The 26,649-nt window shown below is 43.0% G+C and overlaps 1 protein-coding gene across 5 annotated transcripts in view; it reads left to right on the top strand.

Moving 5' to 3' along the window:
* Window positions 1-26,649, top strand: part of Auts2 (activator of transcription and developmental regulator AUTS2) — a 1,119,825-nt gene that overhangs the window by 481,095 nt on the left and 612,081 nt on the right. For all 5 annotated transcript variants that reach the window (XM_028870211.2, XM_037198545.1, XM_028870212.2 and 2 more), the window contains exon 4: window positions 18,147-18,182. In XM_028870211.2, the coding sequence (XP_028726044.1) occupies window positions 18,147-18,182 (36 nt within the window). The remainder of the gene's footprint in view (window positions 1-18,146; window positions 18,183-26,649) is intronic.

Raw genomic sequence — 26,649 nt, 5'->3', positions numbered from 1 at the left:
TGCTGGAGAAGCCTGAAATCAAAGTTCAGATTCCCAGAACCCAAGTAAATGCCAGGCGGGCATAGAATCGTATCTGTAAACTCAGAGCTTGAAAGGTAGAGACAGTCAAGCCCTGTAACAAACCTCAACAGCCAGCCCAGGATTCAGTGAGAAAGTTTGCCTTGGCAGAGATTAGGGGCTGGAGAGATGACTCAGTATCTAAGAGCACTGACTGCTTTTCCAGAGGACCTGGGTTGGACTCCCAGCACTCACATGGCCACTCACAATCATCTGAAACTACAATCCCAGCAAATTCTGGCTTCCGTGGGCTATCCATGCAGGTGAAACACCCAGACACCATTTTTTATTTTATATAAAATAAAATAAATACATGAGTGACTAAGGAAGAAGCCCAGCATTAGAGTCAGCCTCCATGACCACGGACACATATGCTCCCACAACTGAGAACACGCATGGACACATGTACCCATGAAGAACATACAACATAATCGTAGAAAAGAATATAATGAAAGTGGGGATGTTTCTTCCTTAGGAAACGAGATGGGCCAGCGAAATGGCTCAGTAGTGAGGGTGCTTGCTAGCAAGGCTCATGAAATGAGTTTGATTTCCAGAACTGACAAGATGGAAGAAAAAATTCCTGAAATTTGTTCTCTGACCTCCCCCTGCGCATACTATGTATCTCAGTTAAGGTTTCTATTGCTGTGAAGAGACACCATGACCACGGCAACTCTTACAAAAGAAAAACATTTCATTGTGGTGGCTGCTTACAGTGCAGAGGTTCAGTCCATTATCATCACCGTGGGGCATGGGGCGTGGGGCGTGGGGCTGGCAGATTTGGTCTGGTGGGGTAGCTGAGAGTTCTACATCTTGGCTTGCAGGCAGCAGGAAGTGATCTGAGACACTGGGTGGCGTCTTGAACATATATGAGACTTCAAAGCCCACCTCCACAGTGACACACTTTCCCCACCCAGGCCACACTCACTCAACAGAGTCATACCTCCTAATAGTGCCACTGCCTTTGGGGGCCATTTTCTTTCATATGACCACATTGTGTCAAGCTCATTTTCCCAAACTAAATAAATTCACTAAATAAATAAAACCAAGAGAACTGGTAATATTTTTATCAGAACAGCAGCCAGACAGTACCATACCTGCAAGATGACACCACGTTGATTTGCTATGGATGGCCCTTAGTAATTTACACCTTGGAATCCAGTAACAATCTGTCTCTGTTTGCTTTCTTCTATCAGGATGGGATGTCTATCCAGTCAGGCAAAATGCCTCTCTTGGCAAGAGAGGGTATTTCTAACAAATTTCCTAACATTTCGAATTGGAAAGCCTTATCAAAAATGACTGAGACCCTCAATGTACCTGTTCTCCTCCAGTCCTGGTCCCTGTGTACCTGCAGGCCAGATCCCTTCTACCCCACAGTGTTATCAAGGAAACCAGGGTGTGTTTTTTGGGTCCACAGTCACCTTAATAAAAGAAGTTAGACAGGGAATCAAAAGACCTCTCAAGGACTCTCTTATTAGACTTTAAGTGGAAAACAATGTAGCAGACAAAATGTAAATCTCTGCAGCTGCTATAACCACACTTAGGGGTCAAGGTCTGTGCTCTAACAAACCAGGTTCAGTCACTTATCCTTAGTTAAGTCAATTAAAAGAGCCAAATTAATAGAGAAAATCAGAATAAGGAGATTTATTCCGTGTGGTTCCCTTGGGACAAAGAGATCCAGCAATTCCTCAAAATCATTGAAGGTAAGTTTTAGATAGAAGGCAAGAAATATGCATAATCCAGCAGTCTAGCCAGGTGTAGTCTCCCATATGCCTTTGACTTTGCTCCACATCGCTCCTTCAAGGTCACCTGTCAATCTCTCTTCAGGCTGGCAAGTTCCTCCTCTAGCTACCCTGAGGGCTTTATAGGCTTTGCTAATCCCAGAAGGGGATTCCTGGGGATATTCTAATCTCTTGGGATCCATTCTTTCAATAGTTTGATGGCCTTAGAGGCGAGCACAAGTGTCTTGTTAGGACACATCAGTTTCTGCCAGACGGGCCCTTACACTGCCTGGAGAGGGGAAGGGAGAAGAAGACAGAAAACCATGCAGTTTGCAAACAGCGACATGGAGAAAGGGTAGAGAGAAACTGTGAAAAGCCCAGGGTGCCTGTGAAAGTCTGCTTAGCCTTTGGCCAGTACCCCCAAAAAAGGGATAAGGAAAGTAAAACAAAAACTCATGCTTCTTGAGTCCTAACTCAAAAAAATGGGCAGGCAGAGTCTCCACCAAGAGGAGGTCTGCGGAAGGAAAGGAGGTTTTCTCATTAGTAGGCTAGTAACCCCTCCAATCTCCTTCTGGGTAGCTGTCCTACCCAGGGCTAGAGCTGGAATTTAGAACAAAGCCCAGGTACCTTCGCCTTTTTATGAGGTAGTTTAAAAATCTTAGGAATGTCAAAGCTGATGTTTATGTTTCAAAAGAAAGGAGATGTTGGGTCCAAAGCTTCTGTAGCCTGAGGCTACTGTAGCAATAGCCCTGCTTCTCCTGAAATCCATGTACCCTGCCTTGGCCTCTCCTCCTCCTGGGTCTGTTTCATTGTCTGCTCCAGCACCGGCTGCTGGAGACTCTTTTGCCTCCTTTCCTCACTTGTCATATTAGCACCAATCATGTCCCCACTTTGCACCTGTGAGCAACGCTTGGAAGCTGTACTGAAACCTAGGCTCAGTGGAAAGAAACTTTTATTAATGATGTCAAGAAGCAACATTAGTAGAGTTAAGCACACGATGTGTGTGTGGGCGGGGAGGGGGAGTGCAAAGGAGAGAAATTTTGAGTCTCAGACATCACAAAGCTGTAGAGCCACCATGGATCATGTATGTGTAAACAGTCATTTACCAAATCCAGTTCTTTTTTCGTTCCCTCTGCAATAGCAGTCATTATTGTGAACAAGGTCACGTGTTGCAAAGAAAATATTACGGATTTTCCATCAAGGAAAAAGAGCCATTATACTTTGGGCATTAATGTTATAAGAAGGGATATGGATATGTGTGTGTGTGTGTGTGTGTGTGTGTGTGTGTGTGTGTATGTGTATGTGTATATATATGTATATAAATATTTTTGTTACATTTTGCATGTCAAAGTACCCGTGTGTGTATGGGTTGCACATGACATGGCTCATGTGTGGAAGTCAAGGGATAGCTTGAGAGAGTTTTACCATATGAGTGCCAGGAATTATCAGATTATCAAGTGTGACAACAAGCACCTTTATCTCCTGAGCCATGCACCAACCCATAACATATGTATATGTATGATTTTTAAGTTCATATATGTTACAGTTCTGTACTTCTGTTTTCACTAAGAAATGTAAATGTCCACTAAAACAACAATCTACAGATAACTGCACCATTCCAAATGACAGTTCTTCATTTCTCAGAGAATTCCGTAGTACAATACTGTATTATTCTGACCCATTCCCTATGTTGGTACTATATTACCTCACACCATTCCATCTGCTGACACTATGTTACCTGACTCATTTCATTGGTTGATACTTCCTTATCCTGTCTTTGTCATTGTGCTATTGCTGTGAAAAGACACCATGACTAATGCAACTCATATAAAGAAATCATTGAATTAGGGGCTGCTTGCTTACAGTTTCAGAGGCTTAGTCTCTTATCATGGTGGCAGGCAGGCATGGTGCTGGAGAAGCAGCTGAGAGCTACGTCCTGATCCACAGGCAGAGAAACAGAGAAACAGAGACAAAGTGATGGGCCTACCCTGAGCTCTTAAAACCTTAAATCCCACCCCCAGTGACATACTTCTACAATAAGACCACTCCTCCTAATCCTTCTAATTATTTTGGGAAATTCCACTCCCTGGTGACTAAGCATTCCCGTATATGATCCTGTGGGGGCCATTGTTATTCAAACCACCAAACTTACCCATTCCATCTGATAATAACATTACCCATTTTATATGGCAATATTGCATTACTCTGACCCGTTTTGTATGATAATATATTACTCCACCCCATTCCATATGATCAAATATATCACCCTGACAATTTCCATGTGATGATACAGTTTTCCCCTGATGTTTGATATGACTATATAGTAATGTTACATTTCCTTGTATCAACCAAAGTAGATAACACCAAGACGCAACTTTATTTTTCCCTATACTTCCAAGGAAAATTTGTTGTTTGGTGTGTGTAACTTTGAGTTTTTAGAAGAATTAATAGAATTAAGCAAAGCTGTTTTTCTTACAGTATTCCTTAATTTAATAAAGAGTACTGTCTTTGCATGTGAGTATAATTTTGCACATAAGAACACAAGTTTTTTGATGAGTGTCATTAGTTTTGTAAAAGAATTATATAATCATAAAATGGTAAGTACAGTGCTGACTTAAATTCCAAATGCTTAATACTAATTTAGCTCTTTTGAGATTTTGTTCTATGGTTTGTTTGTTTTTGTTTTTGTGATTTGTAATCCAAGTTAGCAAAGGATGTGCTATTAGCCAAGGATGACCTTGAGTCATTTATCGTCCTGTTCTGGGATTATAGACAGGCATTTCTTCTCTTACTCACCTTGTTGCACATTCAGTGTGAGGTCTTACTGACTCTCTAGCATTCCAAGGTTACCTAGTCAGACTTCAGTTATGGCTTAGAGCAGTGGTTTTCAACCTTCCTAATGCTGTGACCCTATATTATAGTTGCTCATGTTGTGGTGACCCCCAACCATAAAATTATTTTTGCTACTATTTCATAACTGTTACTTTGCTACTGTCATGAATCATAATGTAAATATCTGATATGCAGGATACCTGTGACTCCTGACCTTTGCCCTCAGCCCAAAGGGGTCATGACCCACAGGTTGAGAATGGATGGCTTAGAGGATGGAAGCCTGGTTAGTTTAGGGTAGTCACTGGTTTCAGTGGTGATTAGGTGCCTTTGCCCTTTTAATTGCTGTGGCTTTCATAGAAACAAATTCCAGCCTCTTCACAAAATGACCAAAAGTGAACTCAAAATGAATCTGTTAACACAAATCTAAAATCATAGAATGCATAGAAGAAAATAAATAAATCTTCATTGCTGTGATTCTCCCTTGGATTGTTAAAGTTGGGACAACAAAGGCGTGAACAGCAAGAGACTAATAGATTATTGGACTTTTGTACTTCACAGGGCATGATCATGAAATGGAAAGGACCATATGCAGAACGGGAAAATAACCTGAAAAATAACTTAACTGATAAGTGTTTGTTATCCAGAGTAGGCCAAATATTCCTGTACTTCAACACTAAAAGGACAGCCTATTTTATAATGAAGCTGGGAACTTGAACAGCTGTGTGTGCAAAGGAGAATTCCAAAGAGCTGCTCAATGTGTGAAAAGATTCTCAAAGTCCTTAGCCATTAGAGTGGCATATGAAAATCAAAGTGAAGCGCCAGGAGACAGCTCAGTGGTTCTGAACCTACACAGCAGCATTTGTGTTGTATTTACAACCACCTTTACGTCAGCTCCAGGAGGTGTGAGTGCCCTCGTTGGACTCATGAGGGGAATCCAAGGCTTGAACTTGTAGGCAGGAACTGAAGCAGAGGCCACAGAGCAATGCTGCTTATTGGCTTTTGCTCATCACGGCTTGCCCAGCCTGCTTTCTTCTTTAACCAGGGACCCACCTGTCCAGGAGTAGCCATGCCCACAGTGGACTGGGCCCTCCTGCGTAAATAAATCATTGATGACGAAAATGCCCCCACAGACTTGACTATGGGCCAGTCTAAGAGAGTCATTTTCTCAATTAAAGTTCCTTCTTCCCATATGACTCTGGCTTGTGCCAAGTATACGCGGAAAAACAATCTAACCAGGGCAAATGGATATTTTGTAAAAACAGCCTGGAAGAGGTGACATATTCCAGGATGAGGGATTTGGGGGTAGGAGGATCATTAGTTCAAGGCCAGCCTGAGCTATATAGACTTTTTCTCATAAGAGCAATCTCATTTATAACCCAGCCTAACCACAAGATTCCTCTTGGTAGTGTGTCAGCACCTAGGAGAATAAGATGTCACCATTTTTATGTGCTAATTAGTAGATGACAGTATAGAATGGGAAATGAAAGACAGCTCCTGGCCTGCTATACTCATGTGTGTCTACAGCCCTAGCTACTCCAGAAGCCGAGGCAGAAGGGCTACAAGTGAAAGGCCACCGGAGGCAATTAGAGAGACGCCTGTAGTCCCAGCTGTTCTAGAGGCCCCGAACGGGAGATTTCAAATTCTCAGGTAGCCTAGGGAATTTAGGAAGACCTTGTCTCAAAATCAAATTTGTAAAGGCTTGGGATGTAGTTTTGTGGTAGAGAGCTTTTCTGGCTCAGGGTTTCATCCCAAACACTATGTAACTTTTGAAGAAAAAAGTTACTACTGCTTTTGACTTTTGATTTTCAAAATATCCTATATTTTGTTCTTTCTGTGTTTTTTTAAATGAATAGGAAATATAACTTCTGATATTCTGTCTGCTAGTTATGTCTGTCGTGGTTTAATTTTTTTCTTCTTGTAAGGTCATGCTTCTGTACTCCTTCTCATACCAGTTTTTAAGAAGTGTGTGTGTGTGTGTGTGTGTGTGTGTGTGTGTGTGTGTGTGTTCATATGCAAAACATGTGAGTACAGGTACTGGAGGGGTCCAGAAGGGGGCACCTGGAGCTGGAATTCAAAGCAATAATGAGCCACCCATAGTGGGTGCTCGAAACTGTACCGGGTCATCTGTGAGTCTCGTAATTGTTCCTCCCCACTGAGCCGTCACTCCGGTCCTGACCTTTTTTAATTGTGGTGAAGCAGCAGCAGGTATTTCTTGCATATTGTTTTGTTTCTGTAAGTATTGTTTATTCTTACTAGTGTAGTCACTTGGAAATTGTTTCACCTTTTGGTGTGACACCGAAACCACTGTAGTTTATAGGTAATTCTCTTCCGGAGTGAGTGTGCTGCCTCTTTTCTGATATACTGAAAGGATTTTTCCCTTGGTTTGATGGGAAGCAAAGGATTTCCTATCTGGGTGTGCTGGGAAACCATTTTTGCTCCTTCTTGGCGGCTGTTTAGCTCATGTAAAGTATTTTTCCACATATGTTCTGAGGTGAAGATCATAGGGAACTTTGATGTATCTAGCCCGTGGCCTGTAGGCAACTTGTCAAAGGGGATTTCTATGAAAATAGCTCAACACAAAATCTCTTTTAAAGTCTTGTTTTTTTTTAAAGTGTATTCTTTATTCCTTCAAAAACAACCTTAATGGTTCTTGATTGTAAACTTCGAGTGTAATGTCAAAAGGTTGGCCAGACCTGGTCACTTCCTGTCTGTGTGAACCTTGCTCTTCTATCTTCAGTTTGTGAACTCCAGCCATCTTGTTTTCTCAGATTCATTAACTCTGATCTTCTCGGTTCTGTTACCCTCATGGGCTTGAGCTGTGTCACCCACAACTGCACACACATTGTGACACAGAAAAAATTCTCTGGCAGTAATCTGGGAGGATTGTTCTTTGTAGCCCAGGCTAGCCTGGAACTTACTATGCAGCCAAAGATGATCTTGAACTCTTGACCCTACTGTCTTGAGCTCCCCAGTGCTGGGATACCAGGTGTGTGTCTTCATGCCTGTTTTATACTGTGCTGGAATGGAACTCAGACTTAGTTCATGACAGGCAAGCACTCTACCTCCTGAGCCACACTTCTAGATCTCAAGGTAACTTTACTTTTCTTCCAGATAATGTTAGTGTACACCATCTGTTGTCTGATATCCAAAATGTGCTTTTTGTATGTGTGTGTGTTTTTTTTCTTTTTAGTAGCATCAATTTGGGTAGTATATTTGCTCCCTGTTAGTCAGCTATACTCATTGCAAAGCTTTCAAGTAAGATAAAAATTCCCTTCCTTCATTCACTCTCCTTGGTGGTATTTGTAGATACTTAGACAATGGGGGTTTACTCTCAAGTGAGGCTAATCACTACGTCCTATTGTTCTAGCTTTGCCTTTTTAAATTCAGCAGGCAGAGAACAATAAGTGGGGGGCAGGGGGGACCCAAAACTTGTTGTAGTTGGAAGATTTGACTCAAGGGCAAAGCTTGAGCAACCCAGTGGGCTTGAGTTTTCTATATTAAGTATTCCCAAATCATGTTGTCAAGGAGGGTATAATTGGCCACAGGACTTTTAGATTGTCTTCATCAAGGAGACATCATAACTCATTTAGATTAGTCACAAAGGAAAAAGTTAAGGGAAATAATTGAACATATAAATATTCATGAGGAGTTATTCAAGGGGGGAAGTATTGCTTCTGATTTATACCAAATTTTATAATTGAGGAAGTTGTCAAAACTTGGGGATTTAATTTGAAAATTCAAATAAATGGAACCAAGTCTCGAATAACAGATCATGAGCATCTGCTACAAATAGAACAGAGATCTGTACTCAGATAGGATCGTTGTATTAATGCATATTCCCCAGAGACTCAGATACCAACAAGAACAGAGCCAGCAAGCATGTTTCTCATACAGAATGGATTTATTTGCAAGACAGAGGTTGAGAAGCCCCAAGATCTACAGCCAGTGACCAGTGACCTAGTGAACTAGAGATGAGAATCTCCTTGGGAGGTTGGCCTGTGTGAAACTCAGTGAGTTCCCTTGCTTCCAAAATCACGTGAAAATGATACCCTGGCCAGAAGGCATTCAGGAGGAATCTCCTCATATCTAAGGGAGGGTCAGGCCTTCATTTTCCTTAAGCCTGAGACTGAATATAGTCCATCCACATTAGGACAGGCTGTCTGCTTTCCTGAATGTTCTGCAAGTTTAAACCTGAAACTCCTCTAAGACACAGATTAATAATATTTGATCAAATGTCTGGGCACCCCATTGCCTGGTCAAGTTAATACAGAAAGTTAACCATCTCGAGTCCCATTGTGAAGTTTGGGGATGGACATGCAGGGTTGGGTGGCTAGACACTTTTCAACTCACGAGAGCTTGTTATTTAAAAACTCGTGTTAAGATGTTAAAATAATTGGTTAAAGCTCTTGGGTTTTAGTTCTAAGGGGGACACTGAGGCAAATTGTTCTTTTGGGGTAAGAGATTGATTTATTAATTCATAGACAAGCAGACCATGACAGGGGTCTCTAGTAGTTTAGGCCCACATGGCACAATGGGAGTCTATTCTAACAGCCTTCAGAAAGTGTGCCGTGGGGGCTGGAGAGATGGCTCAGAGGTTAACAGCACTGGCTGCTCTTCCAGAGGACCCCAGTGCAATTCTCAGCAACCACATGGTGGCTCACAACCATTTATAACGAGATCTGTTGCCCTCCTCTGGTGTGCAGGCATGCATGCAGGCAGAACACTGTATATATAATGAAATAAAATCTTTAACAACAGCAATAAAAGTGTGCCATGTGTTTGTTGAGTAGTCCACAGTGGGTGTCACTGTCTGGACTAGCTGTGAGGTAGGGAGGCAAGAATGTCAAGACCTGTGTTACTTTAGTTCTAGAAACCAATGTTCAAAGCAAAATCAGAGTTCAGTCAAAATGGAGGAACTTGATTTACAAATCAAAATCTTCTGGCTCCATATTAAAATCTGAACCTTGAAATACTTTGCTCTTTGTAGTGCAAGTTTTTTCAGGAAAAGCCAGAAGGCCTCTGAGAATAAGGGCCTTTGGGCGGGGATGTAAAGATGGGCATGTACAGGAGGGCTGCAAATTTGATGTTAGAAGTTGTATGGTGCTCTTTTCAAGTTGTTTCTCCATACTGCAACCTGGTCCTGAACTTGTTATGTAGTGAAGGTTGACCTTGAACTTTTGGCTCTCCTGCCTCCGCTTCCTGAGGGCTAGGCGTGCACCACCATGCTTCCTGTATGCAGTGCTTGATATGGAACCTTAAGCTTCTTGTATGCTTAGCCAAGAACTCTGCCAACTGAGCCACATGCCCAGCTCCAGCTGCTCCATTTTTATGTGACTTTGCCTGATAAACATATTATCTATGCCTTGGTCATTTGACATAATCTTACCTCCAGAGCATGCATTCCTGTGGAAATGAAGACTTTTGTTGTTTTCATTGTCGTTACAAGCCAAAACCAAAACAAACTAAAAACCAGGGCCTAAAGAGATTGCTTAGCAGTTAAGATCCCTTTCTAATCTTCCAGAGGACCTGAGTTCAGGTCCCAGTACTGATGTCTGTCTGGTGGCTCAGAGCGACCTGAATTGTCAACTCTGCAGGCACCGGCACTCATGTACTACATATATACCCACATACCCCTAAAATTAAAAATAATGATAACAAATATAAAAAAAACACTACAGAAAAATCTGTGAGTGAATGTTCTATGTGATCCTTCCTGTCTGTATCCTGGCTATGGCCATTCTTGACTCTCAATAGAGAACAGCATGGCATTAAGGTTGGAAGGCAGGATGTCATATATTTCTGGTGATTTTCAAAGATGCAAAACCATACTCATTTCAAAGGAGCCCAAGGTCAGAATGCACTTGCTTACCTGGGGGTGACGTCTACACATCCATCCTGTATCTGGAAAGCTTTAATAGTAGTGTTGTCCTCTGTGTGGGTCTGTAATAGATGGAGCAAATCTATTTTAGATGGTGCATTAGTTACTTTTCAGTCATTATGATAAAACACCATGACCAAGGCAGTTTATAGAGGGAAGGGCTTATGTGGACTTACAGTTCCACAGGGATAGACGTCCATCAGGCCAGGGAAGCACGGTGGTAGTGGGGCTGAGAGCTCGCTAATGGGAGGTAGGGCATGGTTTTAAGCTCTCAAGGCTCACCACCAGTGACATACTTCCTTAACAAGGCCATACCTCCTAAACCTCCCCAAACAGCACCACACCTGGGGGCCGGGTGTTCAAATACCGGAGCCTATGGGGGATAGTTCTCATTTAAACCACCGCAGATGGATAATCAATTTTGTTGCATTGTCAACGTAGCTGCTGAGGGACAGCCAGTCTGGATAATCAATTTTGAAATCCCCCGTTGCCAGTAAGCTGTTAAAACAGAAATGTTAACCTCATGAGTTGAATGAGCAGCTTTGATGACCGCTTAGTGGCAGAGATGTAGGAAAAGGCAGCTTGGAAGCAGAGAGGAGACGAGGCTAAGTCTTTAATGAATGGCTCCGTTTAAGGGCAGCTTCCTCCCTCCTGGAATCTGTTCTTGAGCTTTGTATCCCATTACCGTCTCATGGACTGTGGTGGCTGGAGACCGAGGCAGAGAGTGTTCCCAAGGATGCCTACCGAGGTTGTCCTTTTCAGAGTCACATTTGCAGACATGGCTGGGGCAGTGGTCTGATGGCAGACAGACAGACAGACAGACAGACACACCCACTCTCCTCCATCCAGCAGGATGACAAGACCAGGCTACACAAGCGTTATCTTAAGGAGCCCGGAAATGGCCTTCTACATAACCCTGTGGTCCTGCCCTGCCCTTCCTCCTCTGCTCTTCTGCTGACGTGCTTCCTCCTCTTCCTTCCCAACTTCCTTTAAAGCTCCTTTCCTGCCTACTTCATTGGAAATGTGAACAGATTCCCGAATTTCAAAGGAAAAGGAACAAAACCCTCTTCATTTAGTGAATGGAAAATTTTTGCCTAAATGTCGGCATGTTAGGTAATATTGGAAATACTGTTTTGCTTTTGACATGGTCTTATGTAGCCCAGGTTAGACTCTTGGATGGAACTCAGAGCTTTATGAATGCTATACTAGCATTCTACCAATTTAGCTTATGAAATGAAGGAAACTCACAACATCTCTAAAGGAAAAGGAAATTGAAATCTGTCCTTTGATCTACAGACAGAAATAAACACAGCTGACTTTTAATAATGGAGGTGGCTGTCTTTTCTTCTTTTCTCCTTCCATTTTCCCGTTCTGTTTTGAGAGAACACCTTTCTATGTATACCTGGTTGGCCTCGAATTCAGTATGTAGACCAGGCTGACCTTAAACCATTGCTCTGTCTGCCTGTGCCTCCCGAGTGATGGTTTTACAGCCATGTACCACTACCTCTGTTGTTAAAGTTTCTTCTGCAGGGGAGACCAAGAAAAAAAAAAACAAAAACAACCTATCCCTCTCCAAAGGTCCCACCTTCAGATTAAGGCATGATTCCATCCAAGGTCACTCTGCGGCCGTGAGGTGATTAGGCTTGCTTCCATCTCAGGGAGTGAGAGGTGATGTCGATGAGCATGGATGGCCATCAAGTGGACACGGTAGAAGTCTACACCCGGCGTGGGTGGTGATTACTTCAAGACTGTGTAGCTGCAAACCCCCCTCCCTAGGGTTTCTCCGCGGATAGACCCTTAAGGCAGCTTTGCTCACAACTGGTGGAGAAAAGCTCCTGGTGAGGGTCCTCTGACTCTCCTTATTCATTCTTCTATGGAAGACAATCAGCAAGCCAGCTCTGGTAATATTTGCACTTGAAAGAACACTGAATTCCTGAAGTAGTGACAACTTTTCTTAGTGGATGGCCTTGTATAATGATCCTAACAACATAGCCCAGGTTTGCTTGGAATATTTGATCTTCCTTTATCATCTTTAGTCACCATGGCTCATTTAGTTTTTCAGATATGAGTTAAAATTAGCCTTGTTGTTGTTGTTGTTGTTAAGTTTGGGACACTTTTGCTATCTAATTCCAACAAGCGTATGCCTTGTTTCTCTTGACCTAAATGATGGTGGCCACCTTCCTATTAGAAATCACCTGGGGAGAGGCCACAGAGATGACTCAGAGAGTTAAAGATGCTTGCTGCAAAGCCTAGGAACCTGAGTTCAATTCCCATGACCCACATGGTAGGAGGGACAAATCAGCTCCTGAAAGCTGTACTGTGTCCTCCACATGAAAACCCTGGCACACTCATGACCCCCCCCCCAACACACACACACACACATACACACAAATAGACACACGTGCATAAATAAGTAAATGTGGAAAAAATTAATTGCCTGGAGGAATATAGAAAGTTAAATTGATCATCATTGAGTGTTCCCTTGAGATGGTTGGATAGGGCATTGCCTCATGTGTCCTCACCTGAACTTTGGAGTCTTTCCGATCTCTTAAAACATGATAAGGTGGTGCCTTCTGTCAGTGAACAACTCCAGACACATTTCAAGCTATGGAAACCCCGGTTCCTAACATGATTTTGTAGCACAATTGTTGTCTGTGGTTTGGAGGTTTGAGAGGCACTTATGTAATTTCTGACTTGGAAAATCATTCAGGTTTTCAAATAATTTCAGCTGAGATTTAGGTTGGAACTCAGAATGAACATAGAAAGCCAAGATATTTTTCTGGGCCTTTGGGATGGCAAGGAGTCAGAGCTACATGGAATTGATAGTGTTGATGGAGAAAGAGTAAGGTTTTTACCTCAAAGGGATTGGGAAATAGTTTATTCTGGAGTCAAACATGAGTGACCATGTCCCAGGAAAACAGATCTAGGATAATGCCAACACCGTGTTCCAATGTGGTAACACTTGGATGAAGTTTTTATAGGAAAAGAATCAAGAAGGCCATGAATCATGACACCTTCTGAACATATTTTTTATGGAACAGAGTATACAGGTTTCAGCAAATGTGGAAAAACTATGAGATAACTTAGCGATGACACTCTTATCTGTGTGTTTGGGAGAAGCTGACAGTTTGCTCAGGATACACTTTAAAGGTTTCCACAGTCATAATGGTGCAGGGATGGGCCTGGTGCGCACAAAGCCCTCCCGTGATTGTCTGTTTAACAACGACGACGACGAGGTAGGGACATCAGGCAGGAGGTTCAAGGTTAAGCTTGGAGGAATGTCCCATTCCGTAAATTGTTTGTCCTGTAAGCATGAAGGCCTGGGTTTGGTTCTTCAGTGACCCACTCATGTAGACTTGTCACTACACTCATGCACATGGATACATGCACCCATGTGCAAGCATGCCCTCGAACATGCCAGAGAAGTTTCAGGGAGCTGAGAGATGGCTCAGTGGTTAAGAGCACTTGCCACTCTTTACAGGACACCTGAGTTAAATTCCCAGCGCCCACTTTGGGTACCCCACAACTACTTGTATCTCCAGCTCCAGATCTGATGCCCTCTTCTGGCCTCTGTGGGCACTGTACACCCATGTGTATACACATGCACGCACGCACGAGCGCACACATACAGACACACACACAAAATTTAAAAATGAAGCTTGAATTAAAAAATTTTTTAGGTAATCAGCTACTCAACAATTTTCAGGTCAGCTTGGGATACATGAGACCCTGTTATAGATAAATAAAAAACAAGCAAACGATAGAATATTAATGAAAATGGTATACTCAGTTCATTGGCAATTGTAGATAAGCTCCAATGCAAAGATCCTACATGTGTGCCTTGCACAGACTCTGAAGCTGTCTCCAGTGCACCTTTCAGAGACAGGAGGTTCCAGCATCTCTTATTTCCTGTGTCTGTCAGCGTGTGTGTGTGTGTGTGTGTGTGTGTGTGTGTGTGTGTGTGTGTACACCCATGTGTGTGGAAGCTGGGTGATAAGGCAGGGTGCTTAAATGCTTTGTTGCATTATGTTAATTCCTCAGCAGTGCAATCAAATTCATGTCGTAATTAAAGCTGTCAGTTGGAAGGCAAGCCAATCGCTGCGAAAGCACAGCATAACAAATGAACTGAAATGATTCCGCGTGTAGCTATACAATGCTTCACCAGGCATGAAATTAAATAAGTAATTTGATGTTGACATCAGAAATTGAAATGATACCCACTGTTCCCTCATTCAGTCAGACCTGCATAAACAATGGCCAGAGCAAACGTGCACAACAAAGCCTTCCTCTCCACCCGCTCCCCAAGTAATGCACAATATATATGCAAAATGAGCATATCAGAGCTTGCTTAGACCTCAAGGATGTAATTTGCTTGGGTATACAATACGGTGATGTGCATGTGGGGGTCGGAAGCTCGGGTTGGAGTGATCCTTCTTCTTCTGGGATAAAACATTTTCAGGAAGCAGGGTGAATGAGATCAACAAATCCCTTTTGCATCTCTGTCACATCCCAAAATGAGTTTGTTTCCTAGAGGCAGGACTCCAGCCTGGTAGAAACCTAACTTGTCTTCTGCCTTTACCTGCTGTAACAAGAGCTGGAGTACAGAAAATTGGTGACATTGTCATATGGTCACCCACTGGTAAAAGCAGTCTCCATGACTACGGTGGCTGGATTGAACTAACACTCTCTTTCTGTCTTTCTCTTTCTCTCTTTCTCTCTCTCCTGCAGGTAGAATCAAGAACACAGAAGGGTTTTGTTTGTTTATTGATTGTTTCTTTAGATTAATTTACGTGTGTGTGTGTGTGTGTGTGTGTGTGTGTGTGTTTGTGTGTGTGTTTGTGTGTGTGTGTGTACGTGTACGTGTGCAGCAGGTACGCAGCTGCCCAGGAGGACCACAAGAGGGTGTTGTATCCCCTGGAGCTGGAGGTGTAGGTAGTTATGAGCCACCTGATGTGGGTGGTGGGAACCGAACTCAGGTTCTCTGGAAGACCTTAGCCACAGAGATCTTGTTAGCCCTGCAGGAAGGTTTGTAAACGCGGGTCACATACTTAACATACTGACATGGTGCTTTATTCCTGAGGTTGCAGGAAACACCAAGATGAGGAAATTTTGCCCTAGAAATGCTTTGAAGCATGCTGTCTTTGTTGGGTGAGGACACAGTCAGAAAATCACATCCCTTCTGTTACAGTTTGAATGTGAAATTGCCTCTGCAGACCCAAGTGTGTGAATGCTAGGTGGACAGCCAGTCGTGCTGCTCTTGGAGACTGTGGAAACTTTAGGAGGTAGAGCCTTGTTCTAGAGGAAGAGAGTTACTAAGGGTGGTCCTGGGTATTTGATAGGTTTCATACTTTTTGTCTGCTTCATGACTTATGATGCAGTATGATGAGCAGCTTCTTCTTTCTTTGTGTGTTGAGGTGGTATTTCAAGATAGGGGTTCTGTGTGTAACAGCTCTGGCTGTCCTAGAACTCACTCTGTAGACCGGGCTGGCCTCAAACTATCAAAGATCTGTCTGTTTCTGCCTCCCGAGTGCTGGGATTGAAGGTGTGCGCCACCACCTACAGGCCCATGAGAAGGAACTTCTGTCTGCTGCTGTTAGGCCTTCTTCACGGGGATGAACGTCATCCTCAAACTATGACCCAAATAAGCTCCTTCTTCAAGTTGATGCTGTTAGATTATTTGCGGGGGGGGGGGGGGGGGGGGGGCGCAACCTAGCCGGGCAGTGATGGCTAACCCCAGCACTCAGGAGGCAGAGACAGGCAGATCTCTGTGAGTTCAAGGCCAGCCTGGTCTACTGAGTGAGTTCCGGGATAGCCACGGCTACCCAGAGAAGCCCTGTCTCGAAAACCAGTAAAATGATTAAGTAAATAGCATAACTCATGCACCTTCTCAGTTCACAGTCAAAGGAATTCAAATCTGCTGTTAGAAGTGTCGAAGTCGCCTCAGCTTCTTGTACCTCACATAATCCAACCATTTATTCATATGTCCTTTCAATTAGTATTTCTGCATTGCCTGTTGGGCACAAAACGTGGTGTGCAGGCCCATGTCTCCTCATGCCTGTTGTTTAAAGAGCAGGAGATTGGATGTGCAAGTGGGGGCAGCCAAAGGAAGTGGTTTTTGAATCAGGTGGGAGATCTGGCCTCTCTGTGGAGGGGATAGCTGCTGAATTACAATGACTGACTCAGCATCCGGTGATTTTCATTTCAGTCTTACTTGGTGCCTCCCTCCATCATAAAGACAAGGACAAAAAATTAAGTAATTGTAAAGACAGGTTTTTAAAGAGAGCCCACACCCCCCAAAAGAAAAACCAAACCAAACCAAACAAACAAAAACTATCCAGACTTGGGGCTGTGGCTCTTTTGGTAAAGTACTTGCTAGCATGCCCGAGGCCCCCAGTCTATCTGCAGCACTGTGTAAACCAGGTATCTTAGTGCACTCCTGTTGTCCCAGCCCTCGGGATGGAAGCAGGAGGACCAAGGGTGTCCTCAATTACAGAGGGAGTTGGAGACCAGCCTAGACTACTCAGAGACCTTGTGTAAAACCTGCGTGGAGGGCTGGGCAAATAGTTTAGTAGGTTGAATGGTTGCCTAGCATTCAGGAAGTTCTGCATGTGACCACTAACATTACATAAATGAATGTAGTGAGTGATACATACCTAGACTCCTATCCCTCAGGAATTGAGGGCAAGCCTAGACTACATGAGGACCTGTCTCAAAGAAGTGGGTTGAGGTGGGGGGCTAGAGAGATGACTTTTGGGTTAAGAGCACTCACTCCTCTTGCAGAGGACCCAAGTAGGAAGCTCACGACTACACACAACTCTAGTTCCAGAGGATCGAATGCCCTTTGGCCTCCTCCGGGTACCTGTACACATGTAGTACACATAAACTCATATAGCCATACAGATATACAAATGGAAAATAATAAGATATACACGCAACTTCCATGTTCATACTTTGGCTTCTTTTCTCCAAGTACATGATACCCTGAGTTCAGCTCAGAATTATTGATTTTTAGTGGTCCACTGTGTCAGAGCTGTGGCAGTCTGAATTGATAATGCTGAGACAAAAAATGCCTCCCTCTGCCCATGGATTCTTTGCATTTTAGTCAACTTATTATGTTTACAAAATGTCTAATTTTTGCACAGTGCCAAGTGTGTACTAACCAAAGCCTTCAGGGAATAAACTGGCAAGTAGGTCATATACCAAAAAGTCATGCAACCCCATTGGGCTTTTTATTTTCAAGTCAGCCTGGGCTTTTTCCTCTTGCCTGCCTCTCTGCGGCCACAAAACCAAATAGCTTGAGACCCAGGCCTTGAATGTCAGGAAGTCAGGGAGGCAGGCTGCCTGGTGCCTGTTCAGTCTCAGTGCGGGGGCGAAATGCCATCATTAATTCATTACCCAGCTGCCTGTCAAATAAATTGGCAATTACGTCCACCGCAGAAGCTCAGCATCCAGTAAATAGCACGTTAGCATCTCTGAGTGGTTGAGAGATATAAAGGGGGGAGATGAAGCAACACGTTCTGTGTATCAGTAGCAGATGACAAGGGACCTCACGCTCGGGCCTGTGATGTCTGGATAAAGGGCTGGTAATGAGCTGTGTGGATGGGACCCTGTTAAAAATGGCTACTGACTTTGCCATTCTTGTCTCTGTTCTTGCCTTGCAGAGTTCAGCTCCTTCCAGCTTGGGAACAGGCTACTTCGTAAGTCCATCTCCGCTCCCGCCTTCGCGCCTCATGTTGCCGTCCGTCTGCTTTTCTAACAATCCCTCGTTACAGTGTGAAAAAATGACATCTGAGGAGGCCTCCTCGCTCCCCATGAGCACACAGAGTTCTGCCCTCTCATTGAGAGTTGTTTTATTGTTCAAGGGTTTAACCTGTTGGGCCCTAAGGATCAGGAGGCACCTGCCTAGGTGGGGCACTTAGCATGTTTAGGAAACTGGGGGACACATGATGGCTCTTGCCAGCCCAGTTCCGTAGGTGTTGGAAGTCAGACTACGTATGGAGGTACCTTCTTCGAAGCGCTCTCAAGAGCTTCTATGAACAAAGTGTTTCTGCTCCATTTTGAGGGGAGGTGGCATTCCAATAGTGTTTCCAGCACACTCTGGTTGGTATCTTCTATCTAGCTCTTGTGTCAGGAATCACCACACTCCACTGTTTGTGGCAAGAACAGATGCACTGTTTTCTTTCTGGTCCTTACAGTCTGTCCTTAGGGGAGGGAAGGGGCTAAAGGAAACATACTTCTGGGATATTACACCATCTTTCATTCAAAGACAGAGAAATGGTTGCTTCATTAAATTTTTATAAGAAAATTATCCTTTGTGGATTTAGTATTCCTTTCCAAGATACAAATGAGGAAGAGTTACAAACCAGCATTATTTACACAAGATAACATAGCAGGGTTACAGTTTATTACTGTATTTCCAGGAACTTGATTGTGTTCTGAAGGAACGCTGGATAGTATATTACCCAAGATTGAACACATACTGCCGAACATGGTGACTAAATACTAATTCAGTGCGGTTGCTTTTAACTTTGTCCTTCTAAGATGCTAAATACTGTTCTGCAGACTCATTTCTCTCACGGTATTTCTATTAAATTATGAAATCAGCATTATTTCCATGGGCATTGAGTTTTTCCGAAGTTTTGCAAACCCCACCCCCTACGCCTTGGTCTTAATCTGTCATCCAAGGAGAATGGTAAGGATGGCTCTGGACCTGCATCATACAGTTAGCACAGTTCGTTTACAGGGCCTGAATATTCATGCTTACAGAAGGAGCAGGATGCGCTCAGCGTCTTGCCTCAGCAGTCGAAAGAACAGACGTGGTCCCATCTGCCATCTCTTCACACCAGGCTGGGTGTGGGTTGAGATGCTGGAAGTCAAATCTGGGAGCTGTTGTGCCTGTTCTCCCTGCACAGGCTCCATCCTCACCCCACCTCCTTTTCAGAAGTAAAGCCAACACCACCACCGTCACATGTTCAGTTACAGCCTGCATAGTCCATTGTTACCTTTTTTAAATTGTCTGTACAATCACCCTGAAAGAAGGGTGTTATCTCAAAAATGGCCCTCGTGTTTTGCTTTTTACTTTCTTAGTTCTAGGAATTCTTATTTTTGTTTTCTAATGATAATCTGATAGCTGGTGAATCCTTAATTAGGATTTGGAGTTTTCTTCTTTTTTTTAAATGCTCAAACAACTTTGGCTAACTTTAAAACTTCTTTATTTTGCTAAAATTGCTTTGGTAAAATCAACTTACTCTGCTTATCTCCAGAACTGTCATGTTATTAGCGTACATGGGGAAGATGAGTACCAGATGTCTGTTCCGCTCTCAGCTATGATAAAAATGCCCCTCGCAGAATGTGTTTCCAATACTACATTGTTCTGTTATCACCCTGCGAAATCCTTGGTGGCGTTGCCAAGCCCTCATGAAAACCCGGCTCTGTTTTAAGTATCATTCCAACAGTATCACATGGAATACTCAATTTCAGGAACCTACTTCTACGTTGCTGAGTTTCATGCTTTTAAATGAAAATAATGTATTTACAATTTCTGTTCCTGCCCCCCCCCCTGCCAACATACTGTTTACATTGTGCTCAGGCTCAGTATTAGGTTGATTCCTATACTGATTCTTGCCCCTCATTAGTTATCCTTTGACAACTCTTTGATATGTGGATGGAGGGGAATCATTACAGATGAGCTAATTCTTACCAATCAGTCATGAACTGTTGGGTTTGGAAAGGCTCACATCCCTCACCTTTGGGACTCAACAACCCAGAACTGTTTGTGTAAACACTCAAATGACTTAGTGTCCCTTTCTACTCCCGAACCTTATGTTAGCTCCCGTGTCCTGTGGTGGAGATTTTAGTAAACTGAGGTGAAAAGCCAGTTGTTGTCTTTTGTTGTTGTTATTTTTTTTTATAAAACAATATATTTGCAATTCATTCACCATCTAGTCTGTATATGTGTGAATGCGATGTGTGCATCTGTACCTGCGCCTCCTCACTCTTGGGCCAGTCCATCCGGTTGTACTTGTTTCTCCGTTGTTTGACTGTATCCATCCTGTTCTGCTGAAGGGTTTTAGAGAAGCCTTTGTTTTTGATCTGGTTCTATTTGTTTATGTCTTCCTGGTTTTGTGTTCCAAAGATGTCTGCTTAGGTCTGTCAGTTTTCCAGTCTATGCTAAAGCAGAAGATTTGGGAGATGGGAACAGCAGTGAAGAACACTATTTACATAAGCATATTGCAAAGAATCCTTCAAGTAGACAAAATAGAGGAGGACTGGAACAAACTGCACGTTTGGGGGAGGCTTTGAATACTGTGAGTGTTATACACACACACACACACACACACACACACACACACACACACTGCATACGCATCCCCTGCTCAGCTCGTATTCTAAATATAAATGAAATTATAGGCGACTTGGAATCAGTTTGCTCGCTTTTTTTTTCCTTTCCTTTTTGGCAAGCAGTCTGAAACTTGTTGGAGTGTGTGTAGGGTTTTCTTTTTTTGTTTTTTAAACGTCAGCTCAGTGAATACATTTTCTGTTTGATTTAAGCATTTCTGGATATCTTTCCTCCTGAAACATATAGTTCAAATTTCACTCTGAATCATGTGTAATGAAGTCCATTGCGGCAGAATGATCTGCGCACGAGCTGTGTGACCTTGGGCAGGGTGTTTGATACCTTTATTTCTGCTTCACCACCCACCTGATAGAGTTGTGAATCTTAAACCAAATGACGTAATTAATATGCACAGAACAGAACTCACTAGCGGCATGTAATAAAATATACCCTCAAGGGTTTTTTTTTCCTATAGATCTTTTTAATTTTTTTTAATTTTGTGTGGGTGAATGTGTGCACAGCAGTGCCAGTGTCTATAGAGTCCAGAAGAGGGAATCAGATCTCCTGGAGTTGGAGTGACAGGTGTGTGAGCTCCTGTGTAGGTGCTAGGAACTGAGCTTGCATCCTCTGCTCAGGAAGTGTGCACTTTGTAACTGGAGCATTATCTCCCCAGCCTCTAAGTGCCTTTGTTCTTCACATAGCAAACGAGTAGATAAACTTTGTGTCAAACTATGCAGTATTGTGGTGACAGATGGCACCCCTAAAAATTGATAACATAAAAGTAGACTTTGATTTGTATCCAGAGTATAGAGGCATTCATTTTCCTTCCCAGGGCTTTCATGGGGGCCTGGGATGCTGTGTTTGGTCAGCTGCATATCACTCACTTTGTGTGGACTTCAGACACAGATGTATTTAGTGTGTCACCCTGGTGATGGTGACATTGAAATGACCTCTTCTCTGGGCTGTCTCAACATAGCAGTTGTTCCCTTTAGTCTGTTCACGTTTCTTACCTGTTTTCCCACTGGGGGCCTTTAAAGCTTGTTAAGAACTTTTAACCTGGCTGAGGTCTGGGCTGGGCAGCTAAGGAAGGTCTTTTTAGTAATTCAAGTTTTCAGAGATTGGCTGTAGGGTGTGAGTGTTACTCTGTGACACCAAAAGAAAGTATTATTTTTTGTTGTTGTTTGTTATTTTGAGACAGGGTTTCTCTGTGCAGTTTTGTTGCCCTTACTGGATCTCACTCTGTAGACCAGGCTGGCCTTGAATTCACAGAGATCCACCTGGCTCTGCCTCCCAAGTGCTGGGATTAAAGGCATCAGCCACCACGGCCTAGCCAAAAGAAAGTATTCTTAGGAATGACCCACAGTCAGGAGAGAGACAATATTTCATCACATCGGTCTCTCACTGAACCTGGATCTCACTGATTGGCTAGGCTGGCTGGCTGCTAAATTCCCAGGGACCCTCTGTCTCTGCCTTCCCAGCACTGGCATTAGAGGCATGTCTCACTAAGTCTGTTTTTTTTTTTTTTTTTTTTTTTTATATGCATGATGGATCTGAACTCAGGGCCTCATGCTTTTGTAGGTATCACTTTACCTCTTGATTCGTCTTTCCAGCCCCTGCACTGGTCTAAGTGCTGGAGCCTCTGTGCCTGTCGTTAGGTGATTATCTTCCTAGGCTGAGCACATAAGCTCTTGTGAAAGGGATGTGAAGCCCTCTTAGACCATGGTGAAACATCCTGTCTGCTCCTCTGGATAATCCTCAGCGTTCTTACTGTCCCGAGTGTCTTAGGACACTGGCCTGATAGCTCGGATCTAGCTTCCCTAACTCCAGTTATTTCTCTTAAAGTTGCAGCTTGCTAATTGTCACACCTTAAGATCTCTGAGAAGCCAGCCCACTTTTACCCTGTAATTCATACTACAAGCAAGGGGATTGTATGGCATTACACTTCTTGAGATGGCGTTCATGTAATTACTGATTTTCTGCACATTACTTAAGTTGCAAGGATAACTCTGGGAGCGGGTACAGAATGCAGCGTGATGACCTGTGTGCCTCTTTTCCAAAGGGGACGTTCTTTGTCTCCTTCTTAGTTTTTTTCTACGTACAAGCCCTTGAAAAGTCTAACAGCATTTGTTATGATTTGTGTAATTCTTTGTAGTTTTAAATTTTTATTAGAAATGTATTATGGACTATATTAGTTTAATTTTTCATATTTGAACTTTTATTTTTAATTGTGTTACTGCATCATTTCCCTCCTCCCTCCGAACCCTTCAGTGTCTCTCCTGTACCACTCCCTCTTAAATTCACAGCCCCTTTTTCTTAGTTATTACTGTGCTTGTATTTATAAACAAATATATAAATATAATTTGCTGAAACCATTTAGTGTTATTCCCTCATATATACAAAACACACATATATAAACATATATAAAACACAAACATGTGTATATGTGTGTGTATGTATGTATGTATGTATGTATGTGTGTGTGTTTGTGTGTATGTTTTTAGGGCTCTCCGCTTGGTATGGGAAAACCAATTAGGGAGCTATCCCTGGGGAAGATTTTAATTCTCATTCTCTCTCTCTGCCCTCAGCAATTTATTTGCTTGTATCTACTCACTTAGGGGTAGCTTGTATCTACTCACTTAGGGGTAGCTTGTATCTACTCACTTAGGGGTGGGGTCCTGGGATATTTCTCCCTCTATGCTGATATGTAAACTGCTGATGATTTGTTTGGGCGTCTTGTTTAGGAAGCTGTATTGCCGATGCATTATGATTGAAGCTTCCCTGTCATTTCTAGGAGACACAATCTTGCAACTGACTTCCTGGTTCTATAGCTCCTCCAGTCTTTCTGCCCCTTCTTCCTTGATGGTCTTCAGATTTGGATTCAGGAGTTGTATTGTTTTATGTATCCAGTGAGCTTGGTTGCCACATGGTCGTTTGTTTTCTACAGTTTGATTAGTTGTGGTGGCTTTCTATAGTAGTCTCCATTTCTCCTGCAGAATGAACCTGCTTTGATGAGAGGTGAGAGCTACATTTATTGATTGGTATAAGGATAAGAATTTAGAATGCTGTTATTAATTATATTGGCCGAGGAAAGTGGTGGTAACATCACTAAAGTTTAAATATAAAATTTCATATCTGAGATATCACCTATGCTTTTGAAGTGATCTTACTGTTGTCCAGAACTTTCTGGGCAAATGATTGAGCTTCTTTTCCTATCGGCAAAAGAAGAAGAAGAAAAAAAATGCTACCTTTCCATAAGAAAAGTACTATGCCATCAAGTCACATTCCCCACCCCAGGTGACCATATTTTTCAGCTAATAATTTTAAAATACTTTCAAGAATATGCTGAGCTAGGTTCGCAGGGAAAGGCGCTTGCTGCCAAGCCTGATGACCTGAGTTAAATCCCCGGGACCCACATGGTGAAAAAGGGAGAATAGACTCCAGTAAGTTCTTCTGTGACCTCGTATGTCCCCAGGGGATTGTGGATCTTGTCAACTTTACGATCAACATTAACCCTCATACTGTCTGTAGAATATCTTGGTAGTGGATGTTGTCACATCTGTTAAGAGTTTACCTAGTGTTGGTGAATATGGAGAAACGACCTTTAGCCCTGTGTTTCTCAAAAGACTTGAAGGAAAAAAAGAGTCATTTAGGTGATAAAAGAAATAACAAGCCACCAAATAGGAAACCTGGTGAAAGGGTCTTCATTTTGATACTTCTTGTCTGGGCTATAGGATCAGTAATGTCTGCTGGAGACGACCGGTGCTTCCTGTTGGCCATGCTGCCTCTGCATGCTGCAGAGGGCGGTGTGATCATCCCGAGTACTGGCCTTCAGCACCAGAGCTCTATTGACGGGACTTTTTGTGAAATCACATATTCCGTCATTCATTATTAAGAATTATTCATTATTAATGGATATTTCACTTTTTTATGCTAAATTTTGCTCATGTGAAGATGTGCATGCACAGAGAAGCTACATGTGTTGGCTTCTCCTATTCCATAGCTAGATGATAGGGTGAGAGCTTTAGCACTGAAGTCTGACAGACCCAGAGGGGATGGGCAGATCACTGCATCAGAGCCTGGAAATAATAATTTATTTTAATCTTTATACTTTTTCGTGAATCAGGTTTCAAAAAGATGCCCCTAAATTTATAGATGTCATCCAGGGCGGTAGTGGCGCACACCTTTAATCCCATCCCAGCACTCAGGCGGCAGACCCAGGTGGTTCTCTGTGAGCCTGGTCTACAGAGAGCGATCCAGGACAGGCACCAAAACTACACAGAGAAACCTTGTCTCGAACTCCCCCCCACCAAAAAAAAAAAAAAGTTTATAGATGTTTCTATCACATAAATGTTATGTAGGTTAATGTGAACTATATACCGGATGAGCCATAGGTGAGGCTCCCATGGCTGCTCTGAGCACGCATGCTCATGCGCTCGCACGTGCACACAAGCACACATACACACATTCAGCTGCTCTGCAGGTTTATTGGTCATTAGTCAGAACCTTTCAGATCAAAGGACACATTACTTTGCTTAAGTGCTCTAAAAATATATTTTTGCACCCCCCCCCCCCCCCCCCCCCCCCGCCAATTGTCAATTGGAATCCTCCCTACCCATTGCATAAAAATCTTAGATTTTGGTTAAACACCAAGAGTATTATGAACGAAGTTAGAAAACCCACCTGGGGCTTGTTAAAGAGGAGAAGTGCCTGTTCACTCCAGGTGAAGCCACATTTTTCTATAGTCAGCGCCAACGGTAAACAGGAGTTATTGACGGCTCTGATAGTGGGAGACTCTCCACTGACTCCCAGTACTTGCCTTCCAAAGACAGACATTTAAAATGCATTTTGCTTATATAAAAGTGTTCATCCATTTAAAATAACAGTGTCATTATAAAAAGAACCTTGGCTTTATGTTGTTAGATACAGTGCAGTTAATAAATTGTCAGGTCCTAAATACATAGGCCCTGAAAGGCCAGCAATCACCCAAGGACTGGAGCTATAAATGCCTTCTAACAAACCTGAATGCACTTAGCAGATGAATGAATGATTTCTGATTTTCCTTTAGGAATTAGCTCCACTAATAGTTATGTTTAAAGTGACTTTCTTCATTCTACATTTTAAGGACTGTTCTATAACCCCCGAATAAGGGAAAAAAAAAAAAAACCAAATAAATGCCATGGCCATCTCCACTTGACTGCTGGTAATAAATCATGGTGATTTGGGGATGGTAGCTGTTTTCAAGTAGGTGACAACAGTATGTCAGAGCTTGTAAATTGTCACCTCTAAGCATGCTTGGTGTGGTGTTGTAAAGCAGGATGACCTCAGCTCCTAAAGCTGCTGTGTAGGGGCCGCCTCAGAATTTTAAGGAGCACTTAAAAACGCAGCAAGACACAGCACCCCTGGTTCCTGCTGCACTCTTCATATCCCTATATTCATCACAGCTCATAAACTCTTATTGGGATGGAGCACAGTTACTGCTTTATGTAAACAGCTGAAGGAAATCAGAACCTGAAACCCATGAGTAGTATTCCTGGTGGACCTCAAGAACTCACCTCGGTTATGATATGCAACCCCCCCCCTTAGATTATTCATCTCCATTTTCTAACAAGGATGAATTCTATTTTAAATGGTGTGCATATGTGTGATTTGGTGGATATATGCATGAGAGTGCAGTTGCCTGGAGAGACCAGAAGACAGTGCTAGATTCCCCAGACCTGGAGTGAGGCAGCCATGTGGTGGTTGTGGGTGTTGGGAACTCAATTCAGGTCCTGTGCAATAGAAGTAAGTGCTCTTAACCACTAAGCCATCTCTCCAGACCCTTTACTCCA

The sequence above is a fragment of the Peromyscus leucopus genome, chromosome 23 (assembly GCF_004664715.2).
Source record: "Peromyscus leucopus breed LL Stock chromosome 23, UCI_PerLeu_2.1, whole genome shotgun sequence".
NCBI classification, from domain to species: Eukaryota; Metazoa; Chordata; class Mammalia; order Rodentia; family Cricetidae; genus Peromyscus; species Peromyscus leucopus.
The sequence above is the reverse complement of the archived record's forward strand: the minus strand, read 5'-3'. Positions and strand labels throughout refer to the sequence as shown.